Source organism: Vanessa tameamea, chromosome Z (genome assembly GCF_037043105.1).
Source record: "Vanessa tameamea isolate UH-Manoa-2023 chromosome Z, ilVanTame1 primary haplotype, whole genome shotgun sequence".
Lineage (NCBI taxonomy): Eukaryota > Metazoa > Arthropoda > Insecta > Lepidoptera > Nymphalidae > Vanessa > Vanessa tameamea.
The window spans coordinates 5834007-5857213 of record NC_087341.1 but is presented as its reverse complement, the minus strand read 5'-3'; the positions used below and the strand labels follow the sequence as shown (position 1 = coordinate 5857213).

General features: G+C 31.3%; 1 protein-coding gene across 4 annotated transcripts in view; it reads left to right on the top strand.

Annotated features, from left to right (window-relative positions):
- Window positions 1-2960: 2960 nt before the first annotated feature.
- Window positions 2961-23207, top strand: part of LOC113396083 (calcium-binding mitochondrial carrier protein SCaMC-2) — a 28662-nt gene continuing 8415 nt past the window's right edge. The window contains exons 1-5 of one of the 4 annotated variants that reach the window (XM_026633869.2): window positions 2961-3384; window positions 4561-4684; window positions 4800-4887; window positions 5375-5401; window positions 7137-7248. In XM_026633869.2, coding sequence (XP_026489654.1) covers window positions 3211-3384; window positions 4561-4684; window positions 4800-4887; window positions 5375-5401; window positions 7137-7248 — 525 coding nt within the window. In that variant the 5' untranslated portion in view covers window positions 2961-3210. The other 3 variants (XM_026633877.2, XM_026633885.2, XM_026633894.2) reach the window with 3 other exon arrangements.

The following is a 23207-nucleotide window of genomic DNA, read 5'->3' as shown; positions in this document are numbered from 1 at the left end:
GATTATAAAATTAAAAAAATGCTAATACATCTTAATATAACCACGAATACGCTTTTAATTTTTTTTGTTTTACTGAGACTTTCTAAGTGTGATAATTTTCTCAAAACACTTAATTATACACCTATTACTAAACCTATCTTTGAAGTCAAATTACACAATTGTTCAACATAATATAAACCTACGACAAATGTTATTTAATAGTTTTAATTATTTGCCTACATTATGTAATATGACAATTACTGTATTAAATTGTCTTTGAAAAATCAATAGACTAAGGTTAAAAGTAACTATCGACATTTAACATAGATGCCGCTACTTGTCCCATGGCCTAGAAAATTAGCGCAGGCCGCAGTGCTGTATAATGCATCTATGCATATACACTTATACTAGCTATACATAAGCAACTCAAGATTTAACAGAAAAGTTTACGGGCCTCGGCCACTAGATGGCGGTTGTTAGTTTCTCATTGGCCCCTTAGATGGCATTAACCTAAACTTATTGTATATATTATTTTTTATTTAATTTATATTATTTTTTATTAAAGGAATTTGTGAAAATTGAAAAACCACAAATTCATCATATTTAGTAAATTTGTCATTTAACAATTATTTGACATATTTTTACAATGAAAAACTTGCATGATTGACCTTTAAATTTTTATTTAAAATCAAAATATACTTTATTCAAGTAGTCTTTAACAAGCACTTTTGAATCGTCATTCAACAAATTTTTTTATATTAAGTGAAGCTACCACCAGTTCGGAAAGTGGATTCTACCGAGAAGAACCAGCAAGAAACTCAGTACTCTTTTTCAACATTTAAAAAAACAGTCATGTTAGTTAATTACAATTATATATGCATGTAATATATCCTGCCTGGAAGTCAACAAGTATTAATTCCACTTTTTTATCGTCTGTGTAATCTTGTATTGAATAATATGCCTTCTTTATCAATGTATTTTTTACAAATTATTTGAATTTATCAAACAGCAAAGTTAAAAATGTCTGTGGAATTTTATTATATAATACCTTGCCTCAAGAAGGATTCAGGAAGTCAATAGACTTAGCGAAGTGACCTTGCCGTTATAAGTTTATCCTTACTTCTTGTGCACATAGAATGATTATCACAGATTTTATTAAAGTGATCAATGTTACTATGAATATACATAATGTTGTTGTAAATATATTGTGACGCAATGCTTTGCAATTTATTATTATGTTTTCTTGTGATTGTGAGTTTTAAAATAATCAAATGCTTGAACTTTAATTGGATCAGTCTGGTCAAAGGACGTTATTTTTCCATCTATAATTCTATTAACATTTTTACACCAACTGTGAATTATTCTATTTATTGCTAGATTACTAATATAATCAATTAATGAGCCTTTATGCTTTTCACAAGATATTACATTAAAGTTGCAATTACAAATCTATAAAAAATCTCATTTTCTCTATTGGACAATATGATTCAGGAGCCTCACGCAAACAAGCCACAATCATATAATACATTTCATCTAATAACTTTACAATTTTTTCACAAACATCAGTTTCCGTACAATGCAGCCTAAAAGGAGAACTTAAAAATATACATAATTCTAATTATGAGTAAGAACTATTCTTCATTATAACTTCTCACTCATAATTCTATCTATAAGTATGTAAATCATTAACTATAATATTAATAAAAATGCCTAATTGTAAGGATCATTTAAGGATCAGGTTGTAATTTGGTTCAGAGATGTACTTAATGTTGGAATATTAAATAAAAATCTAAGAATAATTCTGAATAACCAATTTGCTGTTGTTTGCAAGTACCTTCACCCTGATCATCCTTTGTTGTTGGGGCAGTTGACCGCTGCATTACATTAATCACATGTTCAATTGCATCAGTTTCCATGGATTGAAGATGAGATTAACCTGAAAGTATAAATAGTGGAATGTAAAATTAGCTTGCAAGACTAATCAAGTGAAATACCATCTTGGTATACTGTATTAGTAATACTAAATAGGTTAATACTTTTATAATACTAAAGGTAAACTTAATAATACTTTAGTCCAAGTTTATTAATAAGTAGGCCAAATAATAATATTATCTTATACAAAAAATACAACATAAAAACTTACCAATATTTAGCGTTGGAACTGCATTAGCTGTGAGTCTTTGGCTTTGTGAACAATAACATTCTTCAAAGTGGTGATAGCATATTCGAATTTGGTTATAAATGTAAATGTCTCCTTTGTCTTGAATATCTTCAGCGAGGACAGATTTCCATACATTAAATTTTTCTAGATGTGGGTATTGTGGTTTAGGAAATCAATGCAATGGACCTGCGAAAGATATATATATATATAGATAAAAGATATTATATTTTGTCCGAAGGTTTACGTATCCTCAAATGTGCTATGAAGTTCATCAAATGAAACCAGTGGTAGGAACTGGGCCAGTATTTTACCCAAACATAAACCAATGTAGTTTTAAATTACTCACCATCGTTTTTACAACCAAAATGACACTTGAATCGGGAGTTTGATGGCATTTTCACAAGTCAAATAAAAATTAGCGCGATCAGCGATGCACAGCGAACGATTCAAACAATTTTAAAGTTTTGCCGTTTCGGTTTGGTTAAAGTTATTACAAATTTTGATAATTTAAAATGCTGCCAGCACCATGAAATTATTAGATTTTTTATATGACAACAAACAGAATCATTTTCGAAATAAAATAATTTCGTCATCTGAAACATCTACTAAATAATAAACCCTCTTACAAAAATAATTAAAATATTTTTAGATCTTAATGTTTATTGTTTACTACTATGCTAATGTCATCTAGCGAGCGCATAAACAACAACAGTTTTAAAGTAAGTTTAGGGGCATTGACTAAAAGGTAGCGCTAGTTTCTATACATTTTTTTTTTCTAATTAATGTACTAGAGTTGCATGCCCCTGGTATAATGTCATTGTGTGAGTTTGTTCGTGTCAGGCTCTAGTATACTTATTACACTACACTAACACCTCAGTAAGTTAGTACGCAAGTAGAAAGCCAGAAGATACCTGTCAAAATCGCTTGAATGAGAGCCGTGTGGAAATCCGTAAAAATGATTTTAGTCACATATTTTATTTAGGCTAAAGTAATGTATGCCAATATAAGACTGTATAAAGATTTTTCATCTTGTTCTCAAACAAGTAGTACTTATACTGAGGATAGACACCATGGTGCAGTGTCATCCGCCGCTGGAAATAGAGGAATTGCCAAAAGAAGACGAAGAAAGGCTCGAAAAACTTTTTTCTAAATTAGACAATGACGGAAATGGCAAAATTGACATTCATGATTTGTCTGTTGCCCTCAAGGAGTTGGCCCCGCACATTAATCGCAGCTATGCAGAGGTTAGAATTCAGCCTTTTATGTTAAAACTAACGGTGGTTTAATGAATTTTGCTTTCTTTTACTGTAAAATACCACGTGATCGATTTTGTTCGAATTTGGAACATTAAGTTTTTGTTTTTCTTTAATCGATTGATCTTAAACATTAATTGTATTTAGGAATATAAAAAAATCTTTCTGACTTACAAAATTCAAAAAGAAAGTATTATTTTCAGTATAAATTGTTTAAATCACCGTCACATAGATATTCGTTACGATATTTTTTTTACGTGTGTCCAAATCAGTTAGAAGTGGATACATTTCTTCACTATTATATAAACCATTATGGTTTGATCATTTTCCACCCAAATCTTGTTACAATCCATGACTCAAACATTTGACGAAATGTGCTCGTTTCATTAAATAAAAAAAACATTTATACAATCAATTACTCTGCAAGTCTTATATAAAATGGTATACTAATACATATACATATATATTATACCATTGGAGTAGTTTTCCACTGTTTTACTCTAGGAATTAATTTTGCTTTCATTATTAACCTCGAAGTAAGAAGGATTGCAATTATATTCAATGAATGCATCCTCTGTTGTACTGTGTGGTTATTAACTAAAATATATTTAACAGCTTATATGCAATGTAATAGCATTACAATTTGGTAATATACATCCTTTAAAATCTTTTGTCATATGTTTAAATGAGGATAACAATTTGTTTCTCTAATAAAATATATTGTTCAAAAGATCACCATTCAATATAAAAATAGATAATGTAGTATATTGGAATACTGTGCAGAAGAATAAAATTTCAATACATTAGCTTGGTTAGAGTATTAACTCAGATCTAATACTTAAAATTCATAAGGAACACCAATGATATGTTGATAAAAGATATTCATGAGGTTTTTTAAACATTCCGAACAAATTGTATAACTGTTTTCATAGAAATCAGTTTCTAGATTGTAGGTACATGAAGCCTTTGTAATATAACATTCTACTACTCTCTCGGTTGTCCTAGAATTAGATGTTCTTGACTTAATGGGATAAAGTTTTAAGTTCTTGGCTTTGGGTTCGAGCTATATATTAAACCAATTTATATAGGATTCATGTAGCTGCTAGATATTATTCATTTTTTTAAATTATAGTTTTTCCTATAATAGTTGCAATTTTAACATTTCAGAAGTTTCTCGCTAAGACGGGGAAGGATCCCGGCGATGTTACTCTGTCTGAGTTCATTCACTATGTCAGAGAACATGAGAAAAATCTCAGGCTGCAGTTCTCACATTTAGATAAAAATAAAGATGGTTAGTAACTAAAATATACACAATATAAGAACATCATGATCGGTTACACGAGAAGAATCGATAAGACTTGTGAGTGATTATAAAAAATATTACTTTAGTTTCATTTTAATTTCAGGAAAAGTTGACTTGGAAGAACTTATTTCTGCATTTGCTGACTTAGGGATTGCAATCGGAAGAAATGAAGCAACCAATCTTTTGAAAAGGTGAGAAAATAATACTAGATAAGAAAGCGCAGCTACGTAGTTACTTATAATGCTTGGAAATTTTGTATTTTGCGATTGTATTATATAATATTTTTATGTAACTTTGTTACTTTGTAGTTATTAGTATTTTTTAGAAACTAATTCTCTTTTCAAGTGAATAGTCTTTTATTACCATTCATCAATAATGTGGGTGTGGCTTGCGAAATAAAGGATATTCAAGTGCCAAACGTATTAGTTGCATAAATTATACATAATCATTAGTCATTCATGTACTTTACAAGCACAAAACATTTTAGAATAACATATTAAAAGTGGATATATGTATATATATCTTTATATTTTTATAAATATTAACATTTAATTTGTATTGAATCCTATTTTGTTGAAATTTTTTTATTATAACATAAAATCAATGTATATAGAAAAAAACTTAAAAAATTTTTTTGGTTATAAAATGTAAACTATATCTAGGACATAAATGTTTCAGAAAAGCCGGTTTGCCAAAATACTGGTGGTAAGTCAAACGTATCATGTAGTTGCTGGCTTTGCAAAGATGTACATAAACATTGTACTATTGTTATATTGTTTGAAAATAACAATTTTTTTTTATCCATATACTAATGGTTGCTGGCGACCCTCAACAATGTCTTTGTTTGTTAAAATGTAATTTGTTTATTTACGATTTGTGAAACTTGTTGTAAAATGTTATATAATATCAATCCGTTCCTTGTGGAATTTGTGCTTTTTCTCTACCATCAGCATTGAATCACCTCATTACGCAACGGGAATATAAATTAAGGAAATTATTTTCTAGAAAGATGGATATTATTAAAGGAAAACGTCACTACGTATATAACCCGTAGTGATTATTAATTATTCATGGATTTTCGGAAATTTAAATCAACATCACACAAGCTTAATGTAATAATCGTACATTGCTTTCCAGCTCTTAGAATGAATCGTATTCTACGTTTTATATGTAAATATATGTGTTAAATATAAGACATATTTGTAAATAAAGCTTAAGTTGCTAATCGAGCTGAGATATATGATAAGATGTTGACCAGTGAGTTATTATTCCCGTCATTGGTTCGTTACGGTTTCTTGAAATGGTAATTGCCTGCATTATGTTCTAAATTATTTAAATGAAATGTTACTAAAAGCAAATATGATGATTTTATAAATGACTATTTAGAGAACTAGCAATTTTAAATAATATATCTTTTGTTTTTGTAGCAGCTACCTGAAACTGGAATCATTTAAATTGATTCAAAAGTAGTTTTAATGTTAGGTAGAATAATTACTTTACAAGATATTAAAATGCAACGCATGCTACTAAATATTAAATACCTATTGATTTTTTTTTAAATAATTGCTTGAAGATACATTTTCTGTCTTGAAGATAAAATGAATTTGTGTTTACTAGCAACCATATATGTGTATTGTTGAGAACAAACATACAACCTGTATATTAATATTCGAAGAAAAAAATTGTGCATCTTTAGGAAAATTATGTCGAGCAAGGAGTATGAAATTGTACATATTTTAAATTTATATAAATTAATTTAAAAAATTACTCTATTAGAAGGGGAATACCAAAGAAACGATGGATGGATTGTGTGAAAGATGATATGGCTGGAAATAATTTTACTTGTGAGATGACGTCAGACAGAGAAGTATAGAAGAAGCAGACATGCTGCGCCAACCCTAAATAAAACTGGGGTAAGGGCAGGAGGATGATGATGATGATGAAATATAATTTATTTTATACGACTAATGACAACAAACGTCAATGACGTTTTTCTGACATATGGTTATTTTTATTATAATAATGATATCGTCCATCTGAACCTCGTTTTAACTGTCTTACGAACAATGTATCTTGTATATTTGTTACATGGGATAACGGTCGAATACGGACCGACCAAATGAGCGACCACTAATATCAAAAATTGTACACCTTTTATTATTTTTACAAAAGCCTCTCCCTTTTCTACAATGACTTACATAATCCGTAAGGAACCATTTCATTTGAATGCATGTAAGAGATGGATTGGATGAATGTAACGGCGAATTTCGAGCACAAACTGATCTAATATTGTTTATATTTGTGGTGTTACAACGGGAAAGTAACTTAACTTCAGCATTTTATAGGTATTAGGTAGGTGTCACAGATGTTCGTGAAACATTTTCATATCATCTTTATCATAAGCGATATAAGTGTTAATATAATATGGCTTTGTTACCAGGATGGACCAGGACGGCAGCCTGAACATCAGCTACGACGAGTGGCGGGACTATCTCCTGCTAGCACCGGCTACCGACATACACGCACTCATACATTTTTGGAGGCACTCCACTGTAAGTACTATTTCAATTCCTTATTTTTCCTTTATTAAACAATGAGTGTTTAAAAATATATGGAAACAGTGAAAATGATTCGGTGATTATTTTTAAATCTCGACTATTACCTAACTATGAAAATCTTTATATCAAAAGAGAGATGCTAAAAGATATCAGCGTAGATTATCTTATGATAATACTTGCCTTTGTTCACGCTTTCGCGTGTCGTTCGTCTGGTTCAGTTAAAATGCTGTTTGGATCTTATTGGTACGTTCGAAAGTATTTTCATAATACAATTAACGTAGAATAATTGGCGGGCAGGTCGTTTTTGAACGATAAAAATTTAATATGGTTTACATACAGAAAAAAAAAATAAACTAATAACTTCAACTTAATTATCTTTGAATTGAACCAACTGAAAAGGGTTTGTTAATATTGGCCTCGATTAGTTTTATGTTGATCATTAGTAATCTAAGGACATATTTTTCAAGGCTTTATATCGATGATTTAAACATTTAAAAATATAGAACATGTTAACTGTTGTTCTCTTCTTCGGACGCCAGTTACATACTGGCGGCGTGATTTTTCCGACATCTCCAAAATTCATCGTCATATTTCAGCTAATACACACAAAAAGTAATAAAATAAACACGTAAATATTCGCTATCAACCACTCCGTTTATTAGCGAAAACTATGAAAATCCGTTCTCTTCAGACAGACACGGTTATTTTATTTTATAATATGTAGTGATTGAATTTAGAATATTCTAGAAAATCGATCGGTTCACTTTCACTTTGACCAAGACATTGGCATTCGTGACACATTAAGACGTGGCTTATCGTATCTATTATAGAATCAAAATGGATTGTTTTGTAAGACTTCACTGATTGTCTCTTCTCATCGATCAACACAATCTTTTTTAGTGTTTTGACATAATATTTAAATGCTATTTACAGCGTCGTGTTACTGAATAACAATACTAATTGAAATTACTTAAATATTTACGATACGCGAAATATTTTGTACTTTATTTATGAATACGTTGATTCCGTTCGTGTACTAACATTAAACCAAATTAGGAAAAGGCATAGTATAGACAACAACACCGATATTAAATACACTCGTAAATAAGAAAAAAATAGATCTTATTAAATGAATATTTATCATTTGAAAGATCTGATAGTCATATATTTTAAATAAGTATTTAATGAATATGTGTACGGGAAGAAGCGATACTAAAAAGTCTTTCTGTAATATTTCATTCTGATATCATTGCAACGTGTATCCTACGCATATCGGTAACAGTCGTTAATATGCAGATGACTGACGTGTAGCGTTGCCGACGATTTATCTAGACAATAAAACAGGTATGAGAACGAGATTGACCTATCTTTGTGTCGTTAGGGTTATGCTATGTTACATATAAAATTTTAATAATATTTAAATAACAATTGTATTTATAATATACAATTTACCTGCCGCGATTTCGTCCATGTGATTCTTTTTTGTACCCCTGACAACGTTTCTGCAAAATTTTTAGTTAGAAATCGTAACAAACATACAATTTTGCATTTGTAATATGAGTTAGGGTATATATGCTAAGGATCTCTATTCAATCAAGGAATGTTTGAATGTTGAATAGTATTAAAAGTACACGAAGTTATCAGTTTCATCGTTGACAAAGTCGTCATTTCCATCAAATGGTTTTATTTTTATTCAATGTAACTATTTTATGCGAATATTCATTAAAATGTAATAAGATCAACAATGAAATGAGACAAATATATGAGCTTCATATGCTTAGGTAACTCAGGTGTAACAACCATCCTGCGTCACCAGCTAGCCCTATCATATAAGCGGATAATTCGGTAATTGAATCAATTTACTGCGGGCGCGGCTGTAGGCGGTGACTGTTTGTCTCTTTACAAATGCCACGTCATCACGATCTACCGCTGACGAGTTGCGACTAGATTGTATAAACAAATTATTGCATTGCGTTGTATTCAGAGTGACGACGAATTATCTTAACAAAGGGATTATGTAACTCGAAGACTTTGGTTGATTTTAGCAGTCTGTTGATTGTCAAGATCCATAAACATGGGATTATACTTTTAAATAATAAAATATAATCTATAACAGTGTATCCTTATAATCGTGGGATCGGTCCACGATGGAAGACGCGAGGTGTACCAGTATATACATGTTCAGTTTTCACATTAAAAGGTTAGAGGGAGACACTGAATCGATGTTTAGAAATTCAATCAATTTATAAAACAACCTAGTCAACTAGGTTTTTATTTCAAAAGTGACATTGATGTAGATTTTTTTTTATATCGTTCTGTATATTTACATCATTGCAGGGAGGTGCAAGTGCACCCCCTGTCTCACCCCTCCTGGCGTTTCCGTCCATATATCTTTTAATTAACATAAGTTTCAATTTCGTAGTTAAACTAACACAAAACATTTAAAAGATTGCCTTGCCTTACGTCGCGATCCCACATGTCAAGAACATGTTCACAATGTCACACATCGAGACTTACGGCATCGAGATTAAATTATAACTCAATTAGATATATGATATATTAACTAATTGGGTTAAAACTTTAAATTAATTTTAGTGTTTCTTTAATTGAAATAACAGTTTTTTTTAAGATTTCGTACGTTCATGTACCTAACAAGATGTTAAAATAAATTTAACCTTTGTAAGTTATTGAAGTAATCCAAAAAAGTAAATTATTCGTATTTGTAATACATCACATTCTTAGTATTATCTAAAAAACGAATAGATTACACTTTGATTCAACATAATATGAAATTTCTTGGCAATGATTGACTGTCATTTAAAATAGGTAGATATATATTTATGACACGTTACACGTTTTCATAATGCCTTGAACGTAGCAATTTGCTAGAAAATATAGTTTGTGGAGCTGATTAGTATCTATCACACAGCCATTACGACTAACAATGTATGTCGTGTCTCAATTTGTAAATTGATTATAAAGGTCTTCATTCTCAAGGTCACGTCGTTGATAATGGGCTTGGTGATTAAGAAAACTATAGACTAGTCTGCCTTTCACTGAATCGAAAACGAATAGCAGAATTTAAATTGTAAGCCGCCTTATTTGTTTTGGTCTCCATTCCAACGAAATTTTTCCTTGAGTAGAGACTTATTTCATTCTGCTAAAACCCCGTTCACAATATAGTGAAGCAGTTGGAAATATCAAAGATACTACATCTTTATCTTTTAAGCTGCTAATTGTAATTCCACTTAACGCTCATAAATAAGAAATATATGATGAAAGATATGCAAATTGATTATTTTTATTATGAACGGTAAATGGACAATAACAATATGTATTATTATTATTATTGTACATTCGTTGTTATCCGTATTATGTACAAGTAACTCGTTAGTTACAATAAAAAATACGTTTATATCGTGACAGGTTTTATCTTTTAAAACACACAATAAAATATCTTCTTGTCTTCTGATATATGCTCTGTTGTAAGAGTGAAACTAATAATGTAAGTTAAGTTAGTGACTTGACTCGTTTCTTTAAAAAAAATCATAATTTTTATTGTATACCTACATGTTTAATAATGCAAAAAATTGATAGTAATTAACAGTGTTGATTGAATTAAGAACTACAGATAACACGAATAGGTATTTGTTTGCGACGCTTATAGTCAAACAACTGACTGTTATGGGCGTCGAATGTTCGGTGAATTATCTGTGAAAAATTGTTACAAGATATTCGAAACCAATAATCGATACCAATTAAAGAAAGTTGAACATATATTTCTTAATTTTTTTTTAAATTGATTTAATATAGAATTCAATTAATTCTATTTATTTTGTATAATTTGTTATTCTAAGAAGAATGAAATATATCGATCTTTACATGATTACGGGTATTAAAAATTTGGATTTCGTATGTAAGGATCTAATAATGTCATTTTTAAAGAAAGGATAAATTCAAATGAAAAATTTATATAATTAAACTTAAATTTAATATTATTGATTTATATCAAAATAATAAAAACATACAATTTAAATGGAAAATAACCTTGTTAAAACGTTCAGATTCCGTTTGGAAATAGAATTTTCCGCGATAAACATTAGCAATAGAAACGACGCACCAGACCCACAGCTTATCTTCCATTATCACCAGTTATTCTATCAAGGGAATGTAGTTCAAGCCGTCACTCGTGTCTATTTGTTTAAGAGTTCTAAGCACTTTATGATCGATGCTTTTATTTTTATTGGTAGTAATCTGTGGACTATATACATTGAAATGAATCATCGTTGTGAGGATAACGTTTTTAAATTTATAATAAATCACAGATATATATCTACTGGATGTGTATACGCGGTGTTTTTGATTACGCTGTTATGATGCAATAATTAATGTGTTAATCTCGTTCGTTATATCAATAAGTTACTCAGTAAAGATTAACGTACACTTACCTATTTGTCTAATTATAACTCGTGACCCCCCACCCCGGGTTATGTACAAGACGCTTTATATACATTAATCTTCTCAGTTTTCAAACTACGCGTAAATAAATTTTCCTTATGAACATAACAACAGCTAGCTAGAGAAATTAATTAATAATAATAAACGTTTTTAAAAACAAGTTTTAGTATGTTTGCAAAATCGTGTCGATGCTGTTCATCGTCGAGGAGTTCCTTCGTCTGGATTCAATCCTGGCTGTAGAATCAGGTCATGTAAAATTTCAACTCCGTAGTATAAAGAGCGAGAGATTCAAGTCAGCGTCCATTGATTTGTTTTGATTGATGAATTGACAAAACAAAGTAACACACAAACATTACAAGTTGAATTAAAGTTTGAAGAAATACGAAAGTTGGCTAATATTTTAATTATTGAAAGTAGGTTTATGTTGTGAGGCACAAAGTTGGTGCCGCGTTAGCGTTGTAAGGGATGATTAATATTTCTTACAGTGCTAAAGTCTACGGACAGTGGTGACCACTTCCAGTCATACTATTTTCCAGCATTTTTCTAAATACTATTTTTAATGTAAGCTTGGGTAAGGTCGGGTCGAGACCCGCGGAGGCTAGTCCTAGGTAGTAGTGGACGAGTAGTCCGGAACTGTGAGAAACTTGTACAGTTTAATAGATTTAGTATGTATTGTTTTGTAAAAAAATTAAATACGTATTTTGTATAAACAATATATTTCTTTTGCTCTCAATAATAGATGTATTTCCTGTAAATATTTTTCTACTTAGCCGTAGATTTTGTCATCTTATAATTTCTTTAAGAATTCCTTTAACCACTTTTCGAGTTGATAATTTGGAACTATGTGGCTTTAGTATATTACGTTCTATTTTTTTTCGACTATAATGGTAAAATGGTCTTTGTAATCGTATATAGTTTACTCGACAAAAGTAATCTGCTTTATTTTAAAAGATTACCGTTAAACGGATAAAATATTTATAGCATTAACGTGTATATATTGTAATTTAATTATATACAGTTGTGTGATTTTAAATACTAACAGTTGAAACAAAACTATTATTACATCGGTATTTACTAATATTAACATTTATACTAATATTATAAATGTGGAAATAAATGTCTGTCACCTCCTCACGCTTAAACCGTTTAATTGATTAAGATGAGATTTGGTATTTAGATAGTTTGAGTCCCTGATATTAGGGATTTTTTTTTTAATTTACCCATCGAGGGGGTAAAGTACCGGGTGATATATGTAGGTAAAGTTTTATAAACGCGATGATAGTCTTAGGTTCAGCTAGTTATAAATAAAATTAAAATAAATATTTAATTAAAAAGTTTACACTGGCGTAACTATAGCTTTTCCACAAAAAATAATAAAAATTAAAGGATAATATACTCTAGGAAAATAATATTATCATCACGTGTTTATGTTATGTAATTCTTACATTTATTTTAAGATATCGAAATCATCAGTGACATATTACCAGCATCATTTTCCTATTATGAACAAGTACATAAAACTAGACATATAATTTCATCAATCATTTTATATACTTAAGCTCCTAAATGTGGCGTGTGCTGGTATAAGTGTTATCTATATTGGTTAGGTAGTTATTCAGGCATTACAAACAAAACGTGTCCTTGTTTATTCGTTAAAAATATTTAAATAAACCGGACACAATGGGCGACAATTCAAAAACAGTTTGGACATTAAAACGTTATTCTGTCTAGATAGTTCAAATAAACAAAAACATTATAATATAATTGGAAATACCGTTTCATAAATACGTAATGTTTATTTAACAAGCAGATATGAGAAGAGTAAAATATTTTACTATAGGCATTAGCACACACGCGTTTCGGCTGAGTACTGATTATTGAAAAATAAATTATTCATAGTTCATTCAAAGGGTATTTTTATAAAGTATAAAAATAGAAACGTCTGTGTATACTCATTATACTTTGAACAACCTAAATTTATTCAACAAAACATTCGTTTTATTATCAATTTTGGTATTCGATGTCATATATCATTCGATGTGACGTATTAATCATACACGTTTACGATGACCATGATATTCAAATATTTACCGATAATGTTCTTTATCAAATTAAGACTAGTATTCCAGGAATTATAACGATCGAGTAGTTGTTTTTATTTCCTCTTTATTCGGTATTTCTGCAAGAAAAACGGTATGGCAGTTGATTACGGCCTTTCCCCTGGTGGGTTAGTTTCCTGCCAACATACTCGAGATGGTAGTTTAATATGGATGATACTTATCAATATTATTTAAATGGAAATAAATATGTCATTCAATTTATGATAGTATAAACATTGCCCTCTCAGAAATAGTACCTTGTTTTAGGGTCAATAACTTACTGTTAAACAGTAAAGAATAAAATATATGAAATCTCTTACTCTCAACGTACGAGGGGCGTTCAGTATCTCAGATTATATAACAAAAGGCATATGGAGCACTGATAATCTGAGTTCAATATATTCTCGGAATAGACAGAAGTAAAGGAAAAGATAGTTTTTTTTTCTTAGTTTTTTTTGTAGTAGATATTTATAGAGGCTCAACGTCCTTTGAAAGGTAAACAACACCTACTAATGATTTTCGATAAATGACGCCTTCTACTCTTTATGATCGAAAACACGCTTTTTATGATCTCTTCTTACGCCTGGGATTATTAACAGAAAGTAAATATTGAATGGGTCAAGCCCAGGCACATTCTTAAACAGCAGTCTTGACAACACGCCGGTGCGTTGTCGTGGAGAAGCAATACACCTGCGGTGAAATTACCGCAACTTTCCTCTTTAATTGCTTCCTTTAAATATCGCAGAGTGTTTGCGTAAGATGCGGCAGAAATGCTTTTTTGTACTCCATCATTAAAATTCCCTTTAAGATACTAATGTGCATCGTGGCCATGAGCCGATCGATGGAGTGACTTTCAATTTCTTCAGTAACTATGATATGGTTTCCGGTCGCTAATTACGTTAATTTCGAGTTTTTGATCACCTTCTTTGGATTTAGATCCTAGAGCTTCTAAATGTCAATACAGCACTATACTTGTACTTGTTCCTGAGGCGCAAAAACCATCTTGCCCATTTGACAAGTAAAAGTTTAATAGCTCAGACATTTTTGCTAACATATTAAGTTTTATAAAGGCATTTTACGTACATATTTCATCATTTTTTGAAGTGGTGCCACCAACCTGACCGCCAGTAAAGGATTCCCTTTTAAGGCCATATCTATTTTGCTTTATAGGCCAGTCAATAAAGCCCGTGAAGGTCAAGTAATTAGTATCATTATGTTACATTCTTTTTTGTTAATAACTTTTTTTGCACTAAACAAAAAAGGTTGAAATTTGAATACAAAGTAAGTTATAATTATTTATACCTTCTGTCCAATTTTCAACCATCTAACAATTTTTTTCACAAAGTTATAAACAAAAACGCTATTCACCCTCTCAACCCCCTAGCGTTCACCCCAGAGGGTTGAAAATTTTAATTTGTTATTATTTTAACGTCCCAAATCACATATCAAAAAATCATAAAGTCGGTGTTAAAACATCGACTGTCATATCTCAATCTATATTTGATGATTTTATACATGTGCTGAAATACAAGAGGTTTTTCAGAAAATACTGTATATCCTTTAGCCAACAAACTAAAAACTTACCTACGATTTTTTAGACAATTGCACATGGGAATGAAATGATCGGCTGGTCCATACATAATATGATAATGGAAGACATTGGAAAAACAAGCTCGATTGAATCCGGCCTTGTTCAGATTCCTTTTTAAAAGAGTCGCATGCTTGTAGTTCGTGTCTTTGTCTGCTCTTTCCACACTCATTGTTTAGTTTTTGCTTGACATAAAAATTAATAACATTAAGTGCTTAAATATATACAGATATGAATGAAAAATAGTTACTGTATAAATTTTGACCGCGTGTAATGGTGGCAAGAATGCTAGCAGCATTTCCCCGTTGAAACGCAATTCCGATCCTCTGATAGAACATGATTGACATGATCTGAGATGAGGCTGTGTCGGGATCCAATCAACATATTAGGTATATTATGTATATGTAAATGAATAACGGACACCTAATACAGATATAAACAACTGATAAATGTTGTATTCTATGTATCTAGACAGACATCTCTATAAGAGTACCACTACCACACATGTCTATCTGCTTCGATTTTATTGCATATTATTACAAGCGTTACGTAACAAAGACTAACGAACTGCGCAGGAGATAGACATTGAAAAAGATAAAGCGTGTGTACATACACATATTTGGGTTATGAAGTCCGACGAATCGGCAATTTGACTCGATAGTTGAAAGATCAGTATCAATCAAATATCAATCTATACTAATATATAAAGCGGAAGAGTTTGTTTGTTTGTTTGTTTAAACGCGCTAATCTCAGGAACTACTGGTCCGATTTGAAAAATTCTTTTTTTGTTGAATAGTCCAATTATAGAGGAAGGCTTAAGGCTATATAACATTACGCTGCGACCAATAGGAGCGCAGCGACAGTGAGAAATGTTGCAAAAACGGGGAAAATTATTCACATTTATGGACTTTCGATGCGTGCGCAGCATAAACGTTTTAAGTTACTCAAAAAATGTGTATGAAAGATATATTCCTCTTTTAATAATAAAAAAAAAGTCCGTGACACTATATGTCTATTTGTTAAGAGTGTGCTAGCAGGCGGGGCGCGGCGGCGGATGAGGGGGAGGCGGGTCAGCCCCGCCGCCGCGCTCGCCACTCTCACCCGCGGGTGTAGTTCTGCGAAGTAGCATTGCACATAACGACTTAAAAAAATTAACATTCTTAATAGTTAAATTATTTATCAAAATTAGGTTTTGTTATCAGCTTATTTGCTCATTATTTTTTATCGTTTAAAATCGGTTACATTTAAATCATAATCTGCTGTAGTTTTAACTTACGATATAAGATAAAATTTCAATGAACATTCCTTCGTACTTTGCAAGTAAACAATTCAAACGTTTCACGGTATAAATAAGGTATAAAAATTACATTACACACGTAAAAAAGTTCAAAATGGCGAGCGATACTTTCACCGATGCAGATTAATCATCACTGAGAAAATAAATTATGCAAATAAGCAAATAGGTGAATATCGTTTAAAATGACTACACAAATAAATTAGTAGTTCAATATTTCAAGTAATTTCTATTACGTTCAAGCATATTCAACACGGTTGTACTATAATCACCTTATGAAATAATAACACCAAAGGAGAAACAATCTAAACTTCTTATTGTTCGGTTTGTTTATCTTATTACGTTTAAGTTAATATTATTTGTTTTCAACCGACTTCAAAAAGGAGGAGGTTATCAATTCGTCTGTATTTTTTTTTTTATATGTCTGTTACCTCATAACTTTTCACTGGATTTTGATAATTTTTTTTTGTTTGAAAGGTAGTGCTTCCCGTGGGGCCCCATTTTAATTTTATCCTGTTACGATGATGGTATCCTTATGAAAACGATATAAGTCTTAAATGTGCATTATGTATGTGCGCGATAAATAGGTGAATAACTCAAAATTGTGCCAACCAATTTTAATGATTCTTTTTTTATTATAAAGGATATACTTCAAGGGTACTATGGTGAAAGTTTGGTAAGGTTCTGAGCATAGGATCCATGACAAAGTAACGGTACGGAAGGGAACGGAACAATTCTAAGGAGCACGTTAGCGATACTCGGCCGAATCTTTTAGAAACAAAAATTTTGACAAAATAAAACCGACTTCAAAAGAGAAAAAAAATAATATGCTCTAAAAAGTAAAAAATAATTGCTTATTATTCTACAACTTAATAATCAAGTAACTTATTCTACTTACCAATATGTAGGTACGTTCTGTGTTTCCACGCAAGGAGATAAGTATGTACCTACCCACTTTAAATCTAACTTAACACAAACCTATGAATAACAAACAATGATCACAATATTTTTTAGATTTATACTATGTAAAATGAAATTAAAAATATTTAGACTATTTAAAAGTCAGCAAAGTTATTACGATAATATATTATAGTTAAAATTATTGTTATTTTTGGAGGCGGTGTCAGCCAAGGTAGGTTTGTAAATATATGATATACTCCAAATTTGTAAATCTGGTCTATCGATAAATACACTTCTTCTTGATGTTTTTTTAAACCCTATACGTACATAGTGGTCCTATATAATGACAGAAAATTGGAATCAAAATTGAGTGTTTAAGCAAACATGTCTACCGTCAGGTATTACAATTCATGAACTTTTCTCCTAATCCAAGACAAAGAAAAGTCATTCAGATTTACTATTACATTTCCTGTTGAACGTTTTGTTTGTTTTGGCAGAGTATGAATTTTGTTTGTGATTTATTTATTTACAATTGACTTTTTCTTTTGTCTTACATCCAGATGTCGATACACCTGCATCGAATTGTTAACAAAAAAAATATTCGCAATCGTACACTATTGTACAATATTTCTTTTATGTTTAAGAAAAGGGTTGTCATAATTGACCGTATAACAATAAGCAATAAAAACACAGATGTTGGTAATTTATTTAGACAAACTTTACCGGTAATTTTAAGAGGAACTAGAGCAGACATTGTAAGGTCTTGCCTTAAAAGTTCACCGTTATGGAAATTTGTCCATACCTTAAAACTATCTACGAATATGAGAGCACATTTGGGGGGAGGAATTACAAATTTTCCTTCAAAGTTACTTTTAATAGGAGATGGAAAAGTACCTCATTCTGAAAATAAAATTGAAATTGATCGCGATTTAGGAGAAAAAGTGACTAGCATAGAGGATTTAATATCAAAAGTTTACCCTAATTACGAGTTTAACGAAATTAACGACCTAATTTTAACCAAACTTCCAGGCGATATAACTACCTACACATCTATTGATAATGTAATGGATCAAGAAGATGCTGTCCATTACCCACAAGAGTTTCTCAATTCTTTAAACCCGAGCGGCCTTCCACCACATTCCCTGAAGTTAAAAATAGGTGCTGCGATAATTTTACTCAGAAATCTTAAACCACCAAATTTATGTAACGGGACCCGCCTTCAAGTAAAATTCCTTCGCAATAACGTGATCGTTGCAACAGTTTTGACTGGTCCGGCAGTTGGTCAAACAGTGCTTATACCTCGCATCCCAATGATTCCAAATGATTTACCTTTTAATTTTAAAAGAATTCAATTTCCCATTAAGTTATCTTTTGCCATAACCATTAATAAATCACAGGGCCAAACATTTAAACACGTAGGAATCGATTTACGTCAAGACTGCTTTTCACACGGCCAACTATATGTCGCGTTGTCAAGATCGGGTTGCGGGCAAAATCAGTATGTTCTTTTACCACAAGAAAATAAAACTAAAAATATAATCTACGCTAAAGTACTGTAAAACATATTATTAAATCTTATTGACGATTATAATAACAAAAACCAACGTGAGCAATCAAACGATAATCATGATAGTGTTTCCGACAACTACGCGAACGAAGTCGCGGGCACAGCTAGTATCAAATAAACACGTGCTCTCCGAACAGGCACCTGAGTAATCTTCCTAATTGCTGAACTTCGGTTTGTTTCCTTAATCGCTAGAAAATCTATAATATCTAAATCTAATCTATAAATAAGGTGTGTTATTTCTTTATGGAAAGGTAATTTTTTACAAATTTAAGGGTTTTATGCATTTTTTTAAAATTAGTGCAATGAAACTACCCGGTTTATTGAGATTAAGGAGGCTATAAATAATAATAGAAATTTTACTACGAATGTCAACTAATAGGCTGTCATAGCCCACTGTTATGTATTATTACACCCTTCAAACTGAAACACAACAATACTAAGTATTGTTGCTAGGCGGTAGAATATCTGAGGTGGTAGCTACACATACGGGTTTGTACAAAGCCCTACAACCATGATGATTGTATTTTTTTCAAAGTAAAATGTAAACAATATTCTTCTCAGAATTAATTGTGGCAAGAGATGTAATATGTTCATCATAATAATATCGACAAGCTTCTATATTATATAAAATTGTGTAACGTTACAGACGTTTTTAAATCATTGAAATAATAGCTTGTTTCAGAAATACTTTTTATTATTAAATAATTAATATATTTTTTAATTTTAGCTGGATATGTTTCTAAGACTGTTCGTTGAATGCATCGCTTTTGCACGATCGCTTGCTTACAATTTACAACAACTCAGTTCTTCAATAAGAAACCTTCTAATAACTTGACCCTATTTAAAACAACAGCGTAGGCTTGGCCGGCCTCTAAGGGATTCGAGCCTACATAAACAACAGCATGGTCGACAATAGCTGTATTTGGTGTTCTGTACAAGCCTAATGTAAATTAATATGCAGTATATTACTATGTACTACGTACATTAATTTTGGACTAAATCACGTGAATAAAATCTTAGCTGTGTCAGACCTAAGAAAGGGCTATTACAATTGAATGCGTGTACAAAATTACGTGGCTCTGCTGTGCGCCAACCATAAGTGGTGAACTATATTCATAGCGGAACGAGGACTGGGACTAGGAACTACATAGTAGAACGGAATATTACTATTGAATGTCCATACGAAATTTCGTGTTTGTACCGTTAATTTTTGAAAAGTCAAGTGCCATCCCTATATTTAATAGTTATGTCATAGTTAAACATAGGATAAGTGGTATACCTCTAATTCAGCTTGCAATATTTTACATGAATAAACAAACATTGCAAGTTAAATAATAACTTTAAATTAATATCTATATAAATACGCATATATAAATATCCGTGCATGGAAATTCTATATTGTCTAACCATAAGATAAGACCATTCTGGCTCATATAAAATTGCCTAAACTATTATCTATAGTTGGTAAAGTTTTTAATGTATGTGAATTTGACGAGTATAATTGGCAAATTCTAGAAATATCGATATAAATATAACAATATGATTGTGTATTAGGAATTGTAGGTAAACTCTTGAATAAATATATAACTTTTTATGGCGGAACTAATAAAGCAGGAAAAAGGAATTGTATTAATTTATGGTGACTTCCCAGTAGCAATATATATGGATATACATCAAATACTAGAAATCATTTGTTACTTTGGTTACAAAACGAAACCGGTTTGGCGATGACTTGAATGACATATTCCCGATAAACTTTAGTGACAGTTATCGTATTTACGTGCGATAACGATACATTCAATGTGATATTATTTAATACATTTTACGTGTAATAAGGCGCTGAATTTGTTACAAACTTATTTATGTCTGAAGTACAAAAGATCATAACTAGTATTGTTTTTGTCCAGCTCTTGCTTTAATTTATTATTTTATATCAAATATATTGACGTGATCTTTTGACTCTTTTATATAGTGGAATTCTACACACAATTCCTATCTAAGTTGTCTTAATTATATTATAATAGGACTAGAATTCGTTAGGTTTGGTAAATATGATATAATTAGTAATAACTGAATAACATCAATAGTTATATTTATAAGATAAGAATCCATTTGTTACTCGTGACTTGTCACGGCAATTTATATATCTAAAAAATTAAAATTGGTTATTAGTTAAAAGTAAAGTCACAGGTAAATAGGCAACGTTACTGCGGTATGGTAGGTGTACAAGTGACATTATTTTTTAATGATTTAGGCGGACGAGCAAATAGGCCACCTGATGTTAAATGGTCACCACCGCCCATAGACAAGGCCGCTATAAGAAATATTAACCATTCCTCACACCGCCAATGCGCCACCAACCTTGGGAACTAAGATGTTATGTCCCTTGTGCCTGTAGTTACACAGGCTCACTCACCCTTCAAACCGGAACACAACAATACTAGGTACTGCTGTTTAGCGGTAGAATATTTGATGAGTGAGTGGTACCTACCCAGACGGGCCAGCACAAAGCTCTACCACCACATAATTTAATAACATCCAGGTGTCTTCACGTTTCCTTAGGCAACGAGTATGAATTGAAATTATAAACACTAATAACATTGAGTGTCAGTTAATTTAAAATAAACATTATCATTTGCTTGACACATTGTAAAATATTCAGTTTTGCACTGCATGTAACTTATGTGACTGTGTTCTTTAAAATTAAAGAAACTGATTGTAATATAAATATGATTATTATAAACTTGCTTTCATCCTTTAAACCTTTTTTCAAAACCTTTATTGTTCTAATCCTTTATATTATTATCATAGTGGTAAGGTATAGTATAGTATTTTCCTACCGAAACATTAGTTATATATGTATTTTTTAAATACATATTTCATACTTAGTACAACGCATATGGCTCAAAGAGAGCATAATTGTTTTAACATTAATTTATCTTCATGTTATTCGTTGCTATGCATGCCTCGTCTATCTCAGTTTACATGACGAGCCCCCTCTGAACTTGTATTCCGACCTTAACGCGCCTTTTTATCAAATAAAACGCTTGAGCAAGTCGATAATACAGTCGAAATGATACATTCGTGGTAATTTTAGTAGAGGTGTGGTTGTCTGCCGTTCGCTACTTACAACCGTTTCGAGGCGGTTCTCGCTCAGCTCGCGCACGCCGAGTATAATCAGAATTACTAGTCTAGTCAAAAGTCAGTGTGAGAATGCCTCTTAGCTTGACGGTACGCGTAATCGGTGGCGCGCTCGGCAAAAATACACACTCGATTAGTTACAAGTATTACAACTGATCTGATAGTATAGTTCCAAAGAAATCAATCTGTGATTTATTTTAATAGTTAATATTTTTATATATTGTTAACTTAGTTTTTATATAGAAAAAATGTCTCTGGAATTAGAGGAAGTTACGGGACCGACCGGCGACGTCTTTGAGGATTTTCTGATCGTGTTCCGTCGATGTTTGGCAAAGGTAAATGTTATCTAATTCCGGGTTTGTGTGGCGGAGTAGTACTGAATGTCAGCGACAACAGTTACAGTTCGGCTCTAGACTTCATTAACTTCTGAACCCTTTTCTTTCGAATCAAGGATCATGATTGATGAATATAGTGATATTGTGGAATGGATACTTAAGGTAACTGACATTTTTTTTACTAACAAATATTCTATTAAACCGCACACCAGTTTAATATTTGGAAAGTTTCCAACTAGTTTAATAATATATGTAACTTTGTCATTATGCAAAACTTATTAATATAATAATTTCTCGCTCAATCCTTTTCATTAATGATTTTATTATTTTAATTGCAACACACGCCGAGCTGTTGCTAAGGCAACGTACTTATTTTTAATTGACTTTAAGAATAGGTGTCTATGTACGTATTCTGTCGTCGAGTACGTAATTTGAGAATACGTCACAGTATATACAGATGTCAATCCGGCTAAAGTATAGCACGGTTTAAGGTCGTCGTCTTTCATGCGTTAATTGAATTGTCTCGTGGAAAACCGGAAAATGCAATAAGACTTTTCGAAGCTAGTCTCAC